At 38.5% G+C, this 17,021-nt stretch overlaps 1 protein-coding gene across 4 annotated transcripts in view; it reads left to right on the top strand.

The window, feature by feature from the left end:
- Window positions 1-16,283, top strand: part of PIK3CG (phosphatidylinositol-4,5-bisphosphate 3-kinase catalytic subunit gamma) — a 40,321-nt gene extending 24,038 nt beyond the window's left edge. For all 4 annotated transcript variants that reach the window (XM_032276316.1, XM_032276317.1, XM_032276314.1 and 1 more), the window contains one exon: window positions 13,604-16,283. In XM_032276316.1, coding sequence (XP_032132207.1) covers window positions 13,604-13,882 — 279 coding nt within the window. In that variant the 3' untranslated portion in view covers window positions 13,883-16,283. The remainder of the gene's footprint in view (window positions 1-13,603) is intronic.
- Window positions 16,284-17,021: the final 738 nt, after the last annotated feature.

Below are 17,021 nucleotides of genomic sequence, written 5' to 3'. Positions count from 1 at the left end.
AACCCAAGAGGCAGAGGTTGCAGTGAGCTGAGATCGAGCCAGTGTACTCCATCCTAGCAAGGAGTAGACTCTGTCTCAAAACAAATAAAAATTTTAAATATCCAAGCTTGACCTGCAAGGCCCTGTGTGAGGAGGCCCTACCCCTCCAGCCTCACCCCACACTGTCCCCCTCACTTGCTCCCTCATCACTGTGCCCTTCCTCCACATCTTCCCCAATCCCAGCTTCCCACTGCCTTCTTCCCAGAATGCTCTGTGCTGCCCTGTGGTCTCAGCATAAATGTTATTCCTCAGAGCAGTCTTCTAAATTGGGTTCCCTCCTGTCACTCTTTGCCACAGTCCCCTATCAGGTCCTTCATTGCATGTATCATAAAATTCAGTTATTTGTACCGGTTTGCTGTTTGTCTTTCCCTATCCCAACTGTGAGCTCTGTGCAACAGGGCCACATGTGTCCTGTGTCCCTCACAAGGGGCCTGAGCCACAGTAAGCACTCGGTAGGTGTTTACTAAGTGGAGCAGTGAAGGGATAGCACCTCATAGGGGAGGAGCTGGATCACACTGGGTAACCTCTGGGGTGTCTTCCTTCCATATCATACGTTGTATTCTGTGAGTTACGAACTCAGTAACTCAGGACCAGATGGACAGACCACCATCACATGGAGGTAATAAACCTTCAGGAGGCAGGTTTAACATGTGTACATTGAGGAACTAAATCTGATTGTGAAATCTAATGTTTCATTAAATAATACAAATAAGTGAGTGTAATATGGTACATATTCAAATTTTTGTGGAGATTTCCTTATTGACATAAATCTTACATATTTCTTTCCAGTCAGAGCAGTACCCTTTACCAAGAGAACAGGCCATGGAATATATACACATAGTATACATTCAATACAGGACAGTGGTCAAAGACCAGGAAGAACTTGTTCTTTTATAAACAAGCATTTTGGAGATGTTCTGTGCACACAGTAGGCACCAAGCAAATCTGAAGTCATCAGGGGAACCAAATAACAGTCCACAGACCCATCTATGCAAAGCAGGTCATTTGAGGAGTGTCTTTAAAAGGCACTTGCCCCTAGATGTCACTCTTAAGAAGCATTTTATAGGAGGAAAGTCTGGAGCCCATTCATTGTGTTATTTTAATCTAGGATGACTGTGGAAATTTTCTTGCCAGTTTTATCAGGCCCTCCCTGTTTCCAGGTCTGCAGTCTCATCCCTATGCTAGGGTATACCTAAGTCTCCAACCTGGAGGCTCAGCCACATGCCCAGTCTCTATGCAGGGTTGACTCAGCAAATTTTTAAGAACCTTTATTCAACCAGAGTCCATCTCTTCTGTGGTCTAGCTCTTCTCTTGGGTCCCACACTGTATTAACTCCTTCTGCTTCAGTTCCTCCTGCAGAGGTCCCTCTGCTTATTAGCCAACTGCTAGAACAAGGACCCTAATCCCTCCAGTCATTTTTCTCGCTGGAGACTCAAGTATTCTCCCAAGCCCACCCACAGGGACCACAGAGACCTTGTTATCTGGCACTCTTCCAAGGACTGTGGCCACCTCTGCATCATTTCCTGTTACTATTCTGTATCTCCCCTTCCTTTGTGTGGTAGCCCTCATGCCTGTCTATACCTATAACCTGCTAGGCTGGATGCTCTAGCCCATTGTAGTTACCAGGGCTTATTCACCATAACCAAAATAGGACACTAATTCAACACACACTGACTAAATACCTACTACATTTTAGGCAACATGACAGGCACAAAGAAGGGTCAGGCACCACCTTTGGCAAGGCAGGATATTTTCCTAATTTGGTCTCTTTCAAATACAATCGTTCCCTAATTTATCCTGATTTTAAAGTAATGAATCTTGTCTGAAATTGGACTTGGCTTCTGAACATTAAGCAGTCATGCATCATATATATGCAGATTATCTATAGGGTATCAGACCCTGTACATGGCAAGAGAGCTACTTACACAACTTTGTGCTAAGGAATACTTTGTGCTAAGAGTGTCCACAGTGGTTTGCAGAGACAGCGATTAATCCTGCCCTGGAGAATAGAAAAGGGCTATTCAGAGAAGCATGTGTTTTTCTCAGGGCTTACGGGATGAATTCAGTTTCTTTTTTCCAGGCAGATACAGGGAAAGGAGGGAACATCCAGATAGAAAGAACAGCACGAGCAAGTGCATGAAGTTAGAAAAAGTATATACAATCGGTATTTAGGAACAAGAAGTACATTCACCTGGTGTGGGTAGAACATAGGTATTTCTGGGAGTGTAGCAGAATTTGAGTCACAGCACATAGGCTGGATTAGAGGGGTGGAGGGTAGAGCAAAGCAAAGAAGCCATTTGGCGCTCACTCAATTAATCACAAATTACCATAATTAAGGTCTATTATAGGTCAAGCAGGAGATGACCAGTTCATCTATCACCCATAATGGACTGAGCTGATAAAGGATTCTCTCTTGGGAATCTTGGGATCTGTACCCCAACCCACTGACTAGGCCAGGCTCAGCACCCTCTGTCTCAATGTGAAGACTTTCAATACTCATTATCTCTCCATGTCAAGCATTGGAAGATATCCTCAAAGAAGGGTCCAGTATCAGCCATTTGTAGGAGTTTGAATATGTTGGTGTGGTATCTCCCCCATATGCAGACTTGTAGGGGTTGTCAAACTGTTAGGACTTAATTAAGCTTGTCAAATTTAAATCACTATTCTGGAAAAGATATAAATCCAAAACTAGAAAGATCTCCTTAGATTGGATTTATTCATTCATCTATCAGCCTAAGATATTAGACCCCTGCTACTTTTAAACACGAATAGAGAATATCCTTTTAACTGGCATCATTCTCTCAATATTTAGTTTCTTTCAGAAAATTTTGTCAAACATAGAATATTATCAAGGACATTGTTTTCCATGTTACCAAACATACTCTTTCTTTCAAAATCTTGTGAAATTTCTATAGGTCTTAGTTTCTAAAAAGCTGTGCTTCTCCTAAATAAAGAGGTTTTTCTTTTAAATCTTCTGAACATTGACTACAGTAACAGATTAGTTTCCTTTTAGCTAGAGATCTGTTTGAACACTTCTCATAGCAAGTACTGTTATGCATTGCCTAACAATGGGGATACATACTGGGAAATGCATCATTAGGCAATTTTGTCATTGTACAAACATCGTAGAGTGAACTTACACAAACCTAGAAGGAGCCTACTACACACCTAAGCTATATGACATAGCCTGTTGCTCCCAAGCTACAAACCTGTACAGCATGTTACTGAATACCATAGGCAGTTGTGACACAATGGTGTGCACTTGTGGATCTAAACATATCTGAACAGAAACGGTACAGTAAAAATACAGAATTATAATCTGATGAAACTGCTATGATATATGCAGTCCATGGTTGACCAAAATACTGTTATGCAGTACATGACTGTATATAGGACTTTTGAATATAGAGTTTTAAATTAGCCTCCTTCTTCAACCCATTGTAGATTGTTTCCTTGTTATTTTCTTTCCTTTTTTCAACCACTTCCAACTAATGTTATTTTGACTTTTGTATCTCCAAATAGTCCACCTTAAATCCTTTTTGGAGCAAGGCTGGAAGATGTATCACACACATATACACGCAAACACAGACACACACACACAAACATACCCGTACGTACATACTATTCAGAATATTGACTAAAGTAGAATAACTTATTGTAGCCTTTAGGTTTCTAATGTGCTTCTAACTAAATATTTGAGAAGATGGCAATAGAGTCCTTCCCCCGGTAGACACAACTAGTCTGAGAATCATTTTCCAAGAACTTATAGATAAGAATCCTAATTCAAACTCAACAAATGCATGGCCAAATGCTAGACACACTCCTCTTGCTGATTTACCAGAAAGTATGCTCTCATATGCTATTAGGTCTAATAATCAGTGATTATTAGTTCTGCCAAAATAATTCCTAAAGACTTTGGCTAGCCAATGCATTGGTTTTTATTTTAAAATAATAACAATAAAACAAAATAAAATCCTGTGCCTTTGACTGAAATATTTTTTATCCACTGTCTCCTTCCTCTAGCAGACAGAGGCAACATTACTGTTTAGGAAAAGTAAGTGAAGTTCCAGTTCTAGGTGAAAATGGACAATTTTGATCTAAAGAAAAAGTAGTTTATGTGACCTCAGACAGTCTGCAGCAGCCACAGCTCATCAGTGGTTAATAAATTAATAGATTATATATAGAAGTAGTTTGTTTTCACTTAGTGAACTGATAGTTGGGGCAGTTAGCAAATCAAGTAAAAGTTTGAGCCCTGGAATGATAATGAATTCCTTTGTTCCCTAGACTTCTGTGGCAGTAGCTGTGTAAAAACAATTCTTTCTGTTAGTACTAGATGCTATAATTAAGGTATTTGAATCAACAATGAAATTGAGAGCAGATGTACTACGTAGGCTCAATCTATTTATTAGCTACTAATGGAGAGTGTTCTAGCTAATGGCATTAATAATAATGTAATGTTCCTCACATTTGTACTCATTAACAAGTGCATTAAACCAAGGCCCAACAGTCAGATTTTTTTCCTTACTCTTCTCTCTCAATAATACAAAGCCTTCAACAGTCAGTTGAGAAGGAGAGAATGAGGATGTTTGAGGTCAAGTAGAGGCAGCCCTGGCAGAGGGGAAAATTACAGCCAATAACGTCTGTGTTCTGTGTTTTCCCCTGAGCTCCCCAGGCCACATCCTCATAGTCCCTGAAACCACAGGCCTTTAGGCCAAGGTAGTGTCAGAACGCTCCCACAGACCCTGTGGCTGAATGCAAAGGGCAGAAATGAAACTTCTTGGGCTGAGTGGGCAGGGCAGGTGCTCAGCTGTGCCCCCCAAGGTGAGAGAACCACCTGCAGGAAGGCAGTGTTGCTGTATGCTTCCATCCTGCCCACCTTAGTGGGCCAGCACCGTGACAGCCTCCCTTTGACACTGGTTGGAGTGAGGCTTATCCACCACTCCAACCTACCTCACCCCCTAGGCCTTTACTATCTATAAGACTTGTGGGCAGATGGTCTAGATGGACAGTGAGCTCCTTAGCATTGAGCAGTGTGTGTATTCCATAATGCAGCTCCTCGTGGTGTTGATTAGTAAGCATAGCCAACTGCTTAGACATAGCACTTAAATCTCACCACAACAATGTGAAATGGGTATCATTCTTATATTTCTCAAACAGCGTTTAAAAGAAGTTAAGTGACTTCTCCAGTGACATATAGTTCATCAGTGATAAAGCCAAAAGTAGAATTCATTCAGCTTGATGGGGATTTGTGTTGTTCACCACAACACAGTGGCTTTCAGAAAAGGGCAATTAAAGCTGCACCAGGTCTCTCAGTGTGTGCCTGTGTTTGACAAGAATGGGACATGCAGTTAAACTGGGGAAGAAAATTCTTTCTCATAGAAGAGATCCTTGTGTGTGAAAATTACAACTATCTGAATAAATTAGAATCAACAGAAATTCTTTATGTGAGTGAAAAGGCCTTCAAGAAAAGCAGGTCAGTTCCTTCTTTTAAGGCCTCTCCTTGGATCCAGCAGGGATCAGCAAATTCCTGAGTCACTGCTTAACAAGTATTTACCGAGCACCAGTAGATTGGTGTTATAATAACTTGGCCTCAGGCTAATTTCTCTCCTCAAAAATTTTCTATTAAAAAGAGTTTGACCACACAGCAGGCTCACGCAGCAGGGGATTTGTGTGGATCCCCCAGTGTATAGAAGGATAGAAAATAATTAAAAATCAGAATGTATTCTAATTCAAAACCGAAAGGCATTCCCATATATGTCCTTGTGAAAATTGTGCAAGTTGGCAAATTAATGAGGCTGTTGCCTGGGGTGAAGTCTGCACTTAGCCCGTGTAATTGCTAAGAAATGAGAGAGACCTCAGTGGGTCCTATGGATGAGCAGAAGAAAATAATTTCCGGATATAAGTGGAGTCATTAAGAATGCAAGAGCACTAATGCACTGGGGCTACTTCAAGGGGACAAGTGATGACTTGGGCAGCAGCAGCAACAGCCCACACAAGTCTCCCACTTCTTGGTGAGCAGGGAGGAAATGCAGAGGGGGTGGTAGGCAAGGGAGAGGACTGACGTTTATTGCACCCTCACCATGTGCCAGCCTGCATGCTGGGCACTTTATGTATATTGTATCACTTAGAAAATGCCAGAATAGTACATGGGTTTTTATATTGCACAGGATGATGTGTACCCTGCCCAGCCTTGACAGACAGAATGACACAAGCCTGACCTCAATTATCATTGCAGTTACTCTGCCACATACAAATGTCACAGATAATAGTAGCTAAAAGCAAAAGAAAACTCACTATTAATATTTTGTCCTGTAAATTTATATATTTTTTCTATATAAATATTTTGTGTTAATTTACCAAAATGGGATATGTTGTTTTGTACCTGCTTCTTAACATAAACGCTTTTATATGTTTATTAAATTTTCTTCCACAGTGTATTTTTTATCAGTCTCATATTGTAGAGCATTTATTAATAGATTGCTTTCAAGTTTTCACAGTTTTAAACGATGTTCTAATGAACATCCTTGTAGATAAATCACTGCAAAATTATTCAGTTTTTTGTTTTTTTGTTTTTTTGAGACAGAGTCTTGCTCTGTCCTTAGGCTGGAGCGCAGTCGTACGATCTCAGCTCATGGGTTCAAGTGACTCTCCTGCCTCAGCCTCCTGAGTAGCTGGGACTACAGGCATACACCACCATGCCCAGCTAATTTTTGTATTTTTAATAGATACGGGGTTTCACCATGTTGGCCAAGATGGTCTCAATCTCTTGACCTTGCGATCTGCCTGCCTTGGCCTCCCAAAGTGCTGGGATTACAGGCATGAGCCACTGCACCCAGCCTATTCGGTATTTTTAAAGGTAGATTCCTAGCATGGAAGATGCTGGGTACAGGACATAGATGTTTTTAAAGCCAAGTTTACTGAGGCATAGTTCACATACAGTAAAATCACCCTTTCTTTTAACTTTTCTTTTTTGCTTGGGGGTACATGTAAAGGTTTGTTACACAGGTAAACACATGTCACAGGGGTCTGTTGTACACGTTATTTCATCACCCAGCTGCTAAGCCCAGTACACAATAGTTACCTTTTTGCTCCTCTCCCTCCTCTCATCCTCTCCCCTCAAGTAGACCCCAGTGTCTGTTGTTTCCTCCTTTGTGTTCATAAGTCCTTATCATTTAACTCCCACTTATAAGGTAGAACACACAGTATTTGGTTTTCCGTCCCTGTGCTAGTTTGCTAAGGATAATGGCCCCCAGCTCCATCCATGTTCCTATAAAATACATCATCTCATTCTTTTTTAGGGCTGCATAGTATTCCATGGTGTATATATACCACATTTTCTTTATCCAGTCTATCACTAATGGGCATTTAGGTTGCTTCTATGTATTTGCTATTGTGAATAGTCCTGTAGAGAGTATCTCTGTACATGTATCTTTATGGTAGAATGATTTATATTCCTCTGGGTGTATACCCTGTAATGTGATTGCTAGATCAAAATGGTAGTCCTGCTTTTAGCTGTTTGAGGAATCACCACACTGCCTTCCACATTGGCTGAACTAATTTACACTCCACCAACAGTATATAAATGTTCCTTTTTCTCCACAATCTCACCAGCATCTGTTATTTTTCTGACTTTTTAATAGCCATTCTGAGTGGTGCGAGATAGTATCTCATTGTGCTTTTGATTTGCATTTCTCTAATGATCAGTGATGTTAAGGTTTCCTCATATGCTTATTGGCTGCATGTATATCTTCTTTTGAGAAGTATCTGTTTGTGTCCTTTGCCCATTTTTTAATAGGATTGTTTGTTTTTCTCTTATAAATTTGTTTAAGTTCTTTATAGATGCTAGATATTAGACCTTGGTCAGATCAATAGTTTGAAAATATTTTCTCCCATTCTGTAGGTTGTCTGTTTACTCTCTTGATAATTTCTTTTGCGGTGCAGAAGCTCTTAAGTTTAATTAGATCCCACTTGTCAACTTTTCCTTTTATTGCAGTTACTTTTGGTGTCTTTGTCATGAAATATTTGCCCATTTCTGCATCCAGGATGATATTGCCTATGTTGCCTTCCAGGGCTTTTATAGTTTTTCGTTTTACATGTAAGTCTTTAATCTATCTTGAGTTGATTTTTATGTATGGCATAAGGAAAGGGTCCAGTTTCAGTCTTCTGCATATGGCTAGCCAGTTATCCTAGCACCATTTATTGAATATAGAGTCTTTTCCCCATTGCTTGTTTTTGTCAGCTTTGTCAAAGACTAGATGGTCATAGATATGTGGTCTTATTTCTGGGCTCTCTGTTCTGCTCCATTGGTCTCTGTGCCTGTTTTTGTACCATTACCATGCTGTTTTTGTTGCCATAGCCTTGTAATATAGTTTAAAGTCAGGTAACATGATGCCTCCAGATTTGTTCTTTTTGCTTAGAATTGCCTTGGGTATTTGGGCTCTTTTTTGTTCCATATGAATTTTAAAATAGTTTTTTTCTAGTTCTGTGAAGAATCTTACTGGTAGTTTGATAGTAATAGCATTGAATCTGTAAATTCCTTTGGGCAGCATAGCCATTTTAATGATATCAACTTTTCCTATCCATGAGTATGGGATGTTTTTCCATTTGTTTGTGTCTTCTCTGATTTCTTTGAGCTGAGTTTTATAATTCTCATTGTAGAGATCTTTCACCTCCTTGGTTGGCTGTATTCCTAGGTATTTTATTCTTTTCATGGCAATTGTAAATGGGATTGTCTTTCTGATTTGGTTCTTGGTTTGACTGTTGTTGGTGTATAGGCACGCTAGTGACTTTTGTACACTGATATTGGACATCCTTATCTTTTGCCAGTTTTCAAGGGGAATGCTTCCAGATTTTGTCCATTCAATATAATGTTGGCTGTGGATTTGTCATAAATGGCTCTTATTATTTTAAGGTATGTCCTTCAATATCTAGTTTATTGAGAGTTTTTAACATGAAGAGGTGTTGAATTTTATCAAAAGCCTTTTCTGCATCTATGGAGATAGTCATGTGGCTTTGTCTTTAGTTCTATTTATGTGAGAATCACATTTATTGATTTGAATATGTTGAACCAACCTTACATCCTGGGGATGCTTACTTGATCATGTTGGATTAGTTTTTAATGTGCTGCTGGATTCAGTTTGCAAGTCTTTAGTTGAAGATTTTTGTATTGATGTTCACCAAGGATATTGTCCTGAAGTTTTCTTTTTTTGTGTGTCTGCCAGGTTTTGGTTTCAAGACTATCTCTGTATTTCCTGAATTTGACTGTCAGCCTCTTTAGCAAGCTTGGGGAAGTTTTCATGGACAATATACTGAAATATGTTTCCAAGTTGTTTGCTTTCTCCCTGTTCCCTTTCAGGGATGCACTGACCCGTAGATTTGGCCTGTTTACATAACCCCATACTTCTCAGAGGTGTTTTTTGGTTTTTTTCTTTGAGACAGAGTCTTGCTCTGTCACCCAGGCTAGAGTGCAGTGGCATGATCTTGGCTCACTGCAGCCTCCGCCTCCTAGGTTCAAGCAATTCTAATACTCAGCTTCCTGAGTAGCTGGGATTACAGGCATATTCCACCATGCCCAGCTAATAATAGAATTATTTTCTGGATGTTTTTATCAGGCCAAGGCTTTGTGCAAGTTCTTTATTTGAAGTTGACTTCTTGTCCCTGGTTTCAGAGGGAGGATATTAGTGATGCATTTTTGGTGTTGAAGCTTTGGGGTATGATCCAGCAGCTGGCACTTAGGCTTATTGGTCAGCTGGTAGACTCTTGCTGACCAATGTTTCCTCATAGTTGCAGCTATATTCCTTTTCAGTGCTCTGAAAGTGTGGATTTCTCTCCCGCTTGAGTGCTAGCGTTAGATCATGACTTGACACTCCTGGGATGCCCATTGCAGCTCTCAGGTAATCTCAGTGTTTATGTTCCTTCCCCAATTTGGAGGCAGTAGAGGAAGGAACTTTGGTAGTGGTTGTGGCCAAGGGTCATTTGCTTGTCGCCTGGGGACCCCAGAGAGATGCAGATCAGCAGTGGCTCAGTGCAATCAGCCCAGGGTGGAGGGTCTGTGCTGTGGGCCCAAGCCAGGGGTTTCCTGTCTGGTGTCAAGCATTGGGAACAGGGGGCGCCCATGGGAGATAGATTGACCTTCTCTCCTGTAGTCGACTGCAGCTTGCTGGAAGTATAAAATCACCACTTCTAGGTGTACAGTTCTATGAATTTTGACAAATACATCAGTCATGTCTCCACCACCACAATTAAGTTATATAACATTTATAAGCACTGTAAAGCTTTTTGATGCATGTTAATCTAATTGTCTGCTGGTAACATTATATGTATTCCCATCTACCGTCAGCTTATAAAATGTGAACATTGGGTATTAGTCTTAAAAGACTAAAAAGAAGTCTAGTTTGTAGGTAAATATTTCCATTTCATTTTACATTTATTTGAATATGAATTAGGTTGCATATTTTTATAGGTTTATCTGTTTTTATGTCTTACAGTGTGAATTCTTGTTATGTTTTTGGCCTGTATTTCTAGCTAACCATTTATCTCTTTCTGATTGATTTTTAAGAATTATTAGGGGGCTGAGGTTGGAAGAGTGATCTGACATGTTGCAAATACATTTTCTTTTGTAATTCTCTTTTAATATTATGTATAGCTTTTTTTTCCTCAAAATTTTTAAGTTTCTGCAGTCTCACCATCTCTTCCTCATAGAGGCCACTATGGAAGTCATCTTCATAAAGTTCCTTCCCACTCCATGATTATTTAAATATTCTACCTTTTTACATTTAATTCATTCGGAATTTATTTTTGGTGTATCACATGGAGTAGAATTTTATTTTCTCCCCCAAATGATGAGCCACTTGTCCTGGTCCCATTTATCAAATAATAGATCTTTTCCCCACCAATCTGAGAAGTCACCTATATTGTATATCACATTTATATACTTAGGTATGTCTCTGAAGTTTCACTTCTGGTCCACAAAATTTCTTGTCTTTTTGGGAAAAGAATAGATAATGGTTCACTCTGTTTTTAATAATGTAGTTTTATACAGTGGTTTAATGTCTGGTTTGACAAGCACTAGTTTTCATTATTATACTTTTTCAAAATGTTCTCTCAGGCCCTAACTATTTCAGATGAACTTAAACAATACCTGAGTTTAAACACCCAATAAGAATTTACATTGAAATTTATATTGAAATTGTGTTTATAGATTAAGAATAATTTTTATCATTATAAGCAGTCTTGTCACTAAGGGACATGCTATTTTGCTCCATGTACTCAAGTTTTCTTTTTCATGACTTAAGTGTATTGATTCCAGTATGATGTTCAAAACCTGGCTCATTGCTCTTCAGAGATTAAAGTTTTATAATTTTTAAGACTATAAAAATTATAAATTTAAATTATAAAAATTATAAAAACATAGGTTCTGCATGTTTTATGTGTTTATTCTAGGAATCATGTAATTGTTGTTACTATTGATTATAGCATCTGTTTTTGCATTTTGCTTTCCAACTTATGGCTCCTATTTACAGCATTCTTTATTAATTTTTATAAAAAGCTAGTTTTTAATAAACTAGTTACAGTAATATTTAACTTTTTCCCTTCAGTGTTACAAGACAATTAGGTCATTTGTAAATAAATTTACCATCACTTTTCTGATTTTATTTTTATTTATTTATTTTTTGAGATGGAGTCTCACTCTGTTGCCCAGTTTGGAGTACAGTGGTGTGATCTCAGCTCACCGTAACCTCTACCTCCCAAGTTCAAGCAATTCTCCTGCCTCAGCCTCCCAAGTAACTGGGATTACAGAAACACACCACTATGCCCAGCTAATTTTTTGTATTTTTAGTAGAGACGGAGTTTTACCATGTTGGCCAGGCTGGTCTTGAACTCTTGACCTCAAGTGATCCACCCGCCTCAGCCTCCCAAAGTGCTGAGATTACAAGTGTGAGCCACCATGCCTGGCCCACTTTTCTGCTTTTATGCTTCATTTGGTTTTCTGTTATTTCATTATTTAGAATTTTTTTATCATACTTTAAGTTCTGGGGTACATGTGCAGATCGTGCAGGTTTGGTACATAGGTACACACATGCCATGGTGGTGGTTTGCTGCATCCATCGCCCCATCATCTACATTAGATATTTCTCCTAATGCTATCCCTCCCCAGTCCCCCTACCCCTACTATTCCTCCCTAACCCCCTAACCCCCAGGCCCCAGTATGTGATGTTTCCCTCCCTGTGTCCATGTGTTCTCACTGTTCAACACCCACTTATGAGTGAGAACATGCAGTGTTTGCTTTTCTGTTCTTCTGTCAGTTTGCTGAGATTGATGGTTTCCAGTTTCATACATGTCCCTGCAAAGGACATGAACTCATCTCTTTTTATGGCTGCATAGTATTTCATGGTGTATATGTGCCACATTTTCTTTATCCAGTCTATCACTGATGGCCATTTGGGTTGGTTCCAAGTCTTTGCTATTGTGAACAGTGCCACAATAAACATACATGTACATGTGTTTTTATAATAGAATGATTTATAATCCCTTGGGTATTTACCCAGTAATGGGATTGCTCGGTCTAATTATTTTTATAATTTCAGATAATTCTTCACATTGTAACATTTTAATGACATATGAAGTCATATTGTTTTTAATCAAAAATGGATATTAATACAGTACCTTATGGTGAATTAATCTCTCAGTTTTGTAATAAACCTTATTTGGCTATGGTATATTATTCTTTTAACATTATACCCAATATTATTTGAAATATTTATATATGTAATCACTAACTTTAGTTTTCTTTAATATACTACCTTTGTCAAGTTATGGTATTAAGGTTGGGTTATTCTCATGTTGTAAAAATTGAGACCCTTGCATTTTTTCTATGCTTTGGAACAATTTAAATGGCATAATCATACCTGCTGCTTAATAAGCAGACTTAACTCACCTGCTCCAAAGCTTTTTGGGGAGCCATCAGCCATAGCATTTTTTAAAGCCCTCTCTCTCACTGTGTTCAGAATTTGTATTAAAATTTCAATTCATTCAGCAATTTTGAGAATCAGGCAGTAAAAACCTAATTCATCTGTTTTCTTAGAATTGAACAGAGTGTAAAATAAAGATGAAAACTAAATCTCAAACACATTTCCTTCAATTCTTTGGATTTTATTAGCTCTTGGCAGACATTATTTACACTTACATAAAGCTTATTGATTCTAGTATGATGTTCAAAAACTGACTCATTGCTCTTCAGAAATTACAGAAATTTCTACCCTCAATCTCTTGGGAAAGAAACAGAATTAAAAAGGTAGAGTAAGAAATAAGATGAAACTTGTCTGTATCAATTAGTTTTCCTTGAACACTACCTGGATATATGCAACTACACTAAAGTATTGAAGAGATTATAAAAACAGTTTCTCATCAAGTTTTTCGTCTAAGTCAAGGACCTACCTTGTTTGTGATGGTTTCTCCTCATGGACAGGTAATGCTATGTACATTTCAGTACATCCCTGTGGTCTTCAGCCTACTTGTTAGTTACCGTAACAACTGTGACAGTATTCTCTTCTCCTTTATCCAGGACATCTGTGTTAAGGCTTATCTAGCCCTTCGTCATCACACAAACCTACTGATCATCCTGTTCTCCATGATGCTGATGACAGGAATGCCCCAGTTAACAAGCAAAGAAGACATTGAATATATCCGGGATGCTCTCACAGTGGGCAAAAATGAGGAGGATGCTAAAAAGTATTTTCTTGATCAGATCGAAGTTTGCAGAGACAAAGGATGGACTGTGCAATTTAATTGGTTTCTACATCTTGTTCTTGGCATCAAACAAGGAGAGAAACATTCAGCCTAATACTTTAGGCTAGAATTAAAAACAAATTCGTGTCCTATGGTTTAAATTAGCATATCAGTCATCAAACTTGGATTGAAAATGCAGTAGACATTGTGAAAGCTGGCATTTCAGAAGTATAGCTTTTTTCTTAGCTAAAGTCTTCCCTGGAGAAAAAAATAATATTGGCATTCCTGATTGTTTGGTTAAGTAATGTTCAGTACTAGGGTTATTTGCAGGTTTGTTTTTCCTCATTTGTCTGTGGCATTGGAGAATATTCTCAGTTTAAACAGACTACTGACTTCCTTATTGTCCCTGATATTTTTACTATCTTACTGTCGAGTGCTCCTTGAAATTCTTTGGAATAATTGGTGACATCTATTTTTATCTGGGTTTACTCTCAATTTTGGTTATCTTTCTGTTCCTCAAGCTCTTTAAAGAGAAAGATGTAATCATTGTAACCTTTATTTCATTCCTTAAATGATGCTTCCAAACATCCCCTTAGTGTCTGCACGTGTTAGTGGTGTGCTAAAAGCTAGGAAGGCAAGTTAGTCTTTTCAGTGTCTTTTGCAGTTAAATTCTTTTGTTGTGTACACCTGAGACACACGAACATAACGGGAAATCTCAACTGTTGTGCCTTGATCTTACTCTGCTGGTCTGGTTCCAGGGTTATGAATATGAAAAAATAGAGATGAGACCTTTTGTGTCAGTTCTGTCCACAAGAGTGAGTTATCCCTTACAATTAGTATAGCTTTCTCCAGCATGGCACCAGGCAGTAACTGCAGGGCCTCTTTTATGCCTGTACATTTCTTCCTTTCCTTTGTCCCTGCCTCTCTTTTTCATCAATTGTGATGCTCCCATAGCTCTTTACAGGCTTGTGAAATATTCAAGAAGAGTTTTACCCTAGAACTCAAAAATTAGTTGAAAAAGAATTACTTCTCAAGAATTATTAGATTCTTAGGTACTTATTTGTAAAGATGTTTAGTGACTTTTTAAGAAGTGTCTTACTAAAGGAAGCATTCTAGAAAATATGAATTAGCTTCCAAATGCCTTAATTTTAATCTTTGGCCTTAACAGTTATTTTTTTTAATGGAAGAAGATATTTAATATCTTTAAAATATTCCAAGTTAGGAAGACACTAACTTGCCTTATCCATTTCCCATTTAAAGGACTTTTAAACTTTGACACATCCTTCAGATTTCCTAAAAATAATTGAAATATCTTACTTTAAAAATATTTTTATCTCTTAAATGTCTTGTTATTTATTGAAGGTATTGTTCAACCTTAGAGAGAGAGACCATTAAATTATTTATAAAATACTTTGTAATTAACTGTAATTAATACATTACATAGAAGAAACTATGTTAGCAGTGTCTATGTTTAAGTATAATCAGATATAAATATATACCTAATTTTTAAATTTTCAAAATAGATACCTGTTTGACTTTGAGGTAATCCAGATTTTTTTATTTTTAAATGTGTGCAAAATCTCAGTGGTTGCTAAGCCTGGCTGCAAAGAAGAATCAACAGGGACACTTTTTAAAAACACCCTTATCAGCTGGCGCAACACAGTGAGACCCCCATCTCTTTTAAAAAATTATCCAGGTGTAGTGGTGTGTGCCTGTAGTCCCAGGTACTCGGGAGGCTGAGGCAGGAGGATTACTTGAGCCCAGGAGGTTGAGGCTGCAGTGAGTCATGATCATGCTCCTACACTCCAGCCTGGGTGATAGAGTGAGACCCTGTCTCAAGAAATAAAAATAAAAACACCCTTCCCTGAGTTCCATTCCCAGGTTATAATTTAACTACTGTGGGATGAAGCCCAGATGTCAATATTTTCTAGATACTTTAGGTGATTCTAATTCACAGCCAGAGTTGGAAGCCCTGTGTGGCCTTTGAAGGTCTAGGCGACTCTTCTTCCTTGCCCTTTGGGCTTTTCCCTGTCTCACAGGTATCTAGAAAAAAACTCCTCCTCTTTGGCAACCTGTCCTTTTAAAATCACACTCTACCCACCTGTACAGAGGACCATGCCCTATCATGAAATGTTTATTCCTCTCTATAAATGGAGGATAGACATTTTGTGGCACTTCTGGACCAACTATTCCCTACCATTCTTTTGAAGAAAGGCAGGAAGAGTGCTTTCTAATTCAGAAGACAGTGTTTTCACTATTCTGATAAGCAATAGCCAAGCTCAGACCTTGTACAGATTCTTCTTTTTATTTGAATTGCTGAAATAAGTTCTTGATGATGCAAAAAATAGATTAGAGAGGAATATATTTATATTTATCTTAATGGCACCTGTAATTACCTGTAGTTAATCTCAGTGGTTCCTAAGCCTGGCTGCAAAGAAGAATCAACTGGGACACTTTTTTTAAAAAAAACACCCTTATCAGCTGGGGCAACACAGTGAGACCATCTCTAAAAAAAAAAAAAAAAAATTAGCCAGATGTAGTGCTGTGTGCCTGTAGTCCCAGGTACTCAGGAAGCTATACACATACACACACACACACACACACACACACACACACACTCAGCCTCACATACACACATATATATATATATAGCTTCCTGAGTACCTAGAGGTGTGTGTATATATATATATATATATATCTCACAGTTGGGCTTGATTCTTCCATATTCCAAAGAGTATAATTTTACCTCTATAGACTTACACGTAAACAAAAATCATCTTTGTGGGCTTCCTTCCTTTACTGTTCCCAGAAAATTACATGACCAACAACTTCCATACCTTTGAAAATGTTCTAGAACTAGAATCATCATGCTGCTGGGAACTACCCACAGCTCTGCCTTCACTGACAAATGAAAACATAGATCCCAAGTTAGCTGAATCAGGCCAAGCAACTTTTGTGTATATCTAGGACTGGCTACATAATTTGCAGAGCCTAGTGAAAAATGAAAATGCAGGCCCATCATTCAAAAATTAAGAAATTCAAGATGACAACAGCAGTTGTCACACCAAGCACAGTGCCCTTCCGAGCATGAGGCTCTGTGTGACTGCATGGGTCCATGAGACCAGCACTTTGTGCGTCTGAATGATGGCTTTGATGCCCATTTTAGCACACATGGTCTACCATGTCTGCATGAGTGACAAATATATTGCCTGGGTCAAAATGTTGCTTCTGTTCAAATTGAAATACCTCATCTC

The sequence above is a fragment of the Sapajus apella genome, unplaced genomic scaffold (genome assembly GCF_009761245.1).
Source record: "Sapajus apella isolate SASKATOON/1434 unplaced genomic scaffold, GSC_monkey_1.0 scaffold7, whole genome shotgun sequence".
Lineage (NCBI taxonomy): Eukaryota > Metazoa > Chordata > Mammalia > Primates > Cebidae > Sapajus > Sapajus apella.
This window is presented reverse-complemented; position numbering and strand designations above follow the sequence as displayed.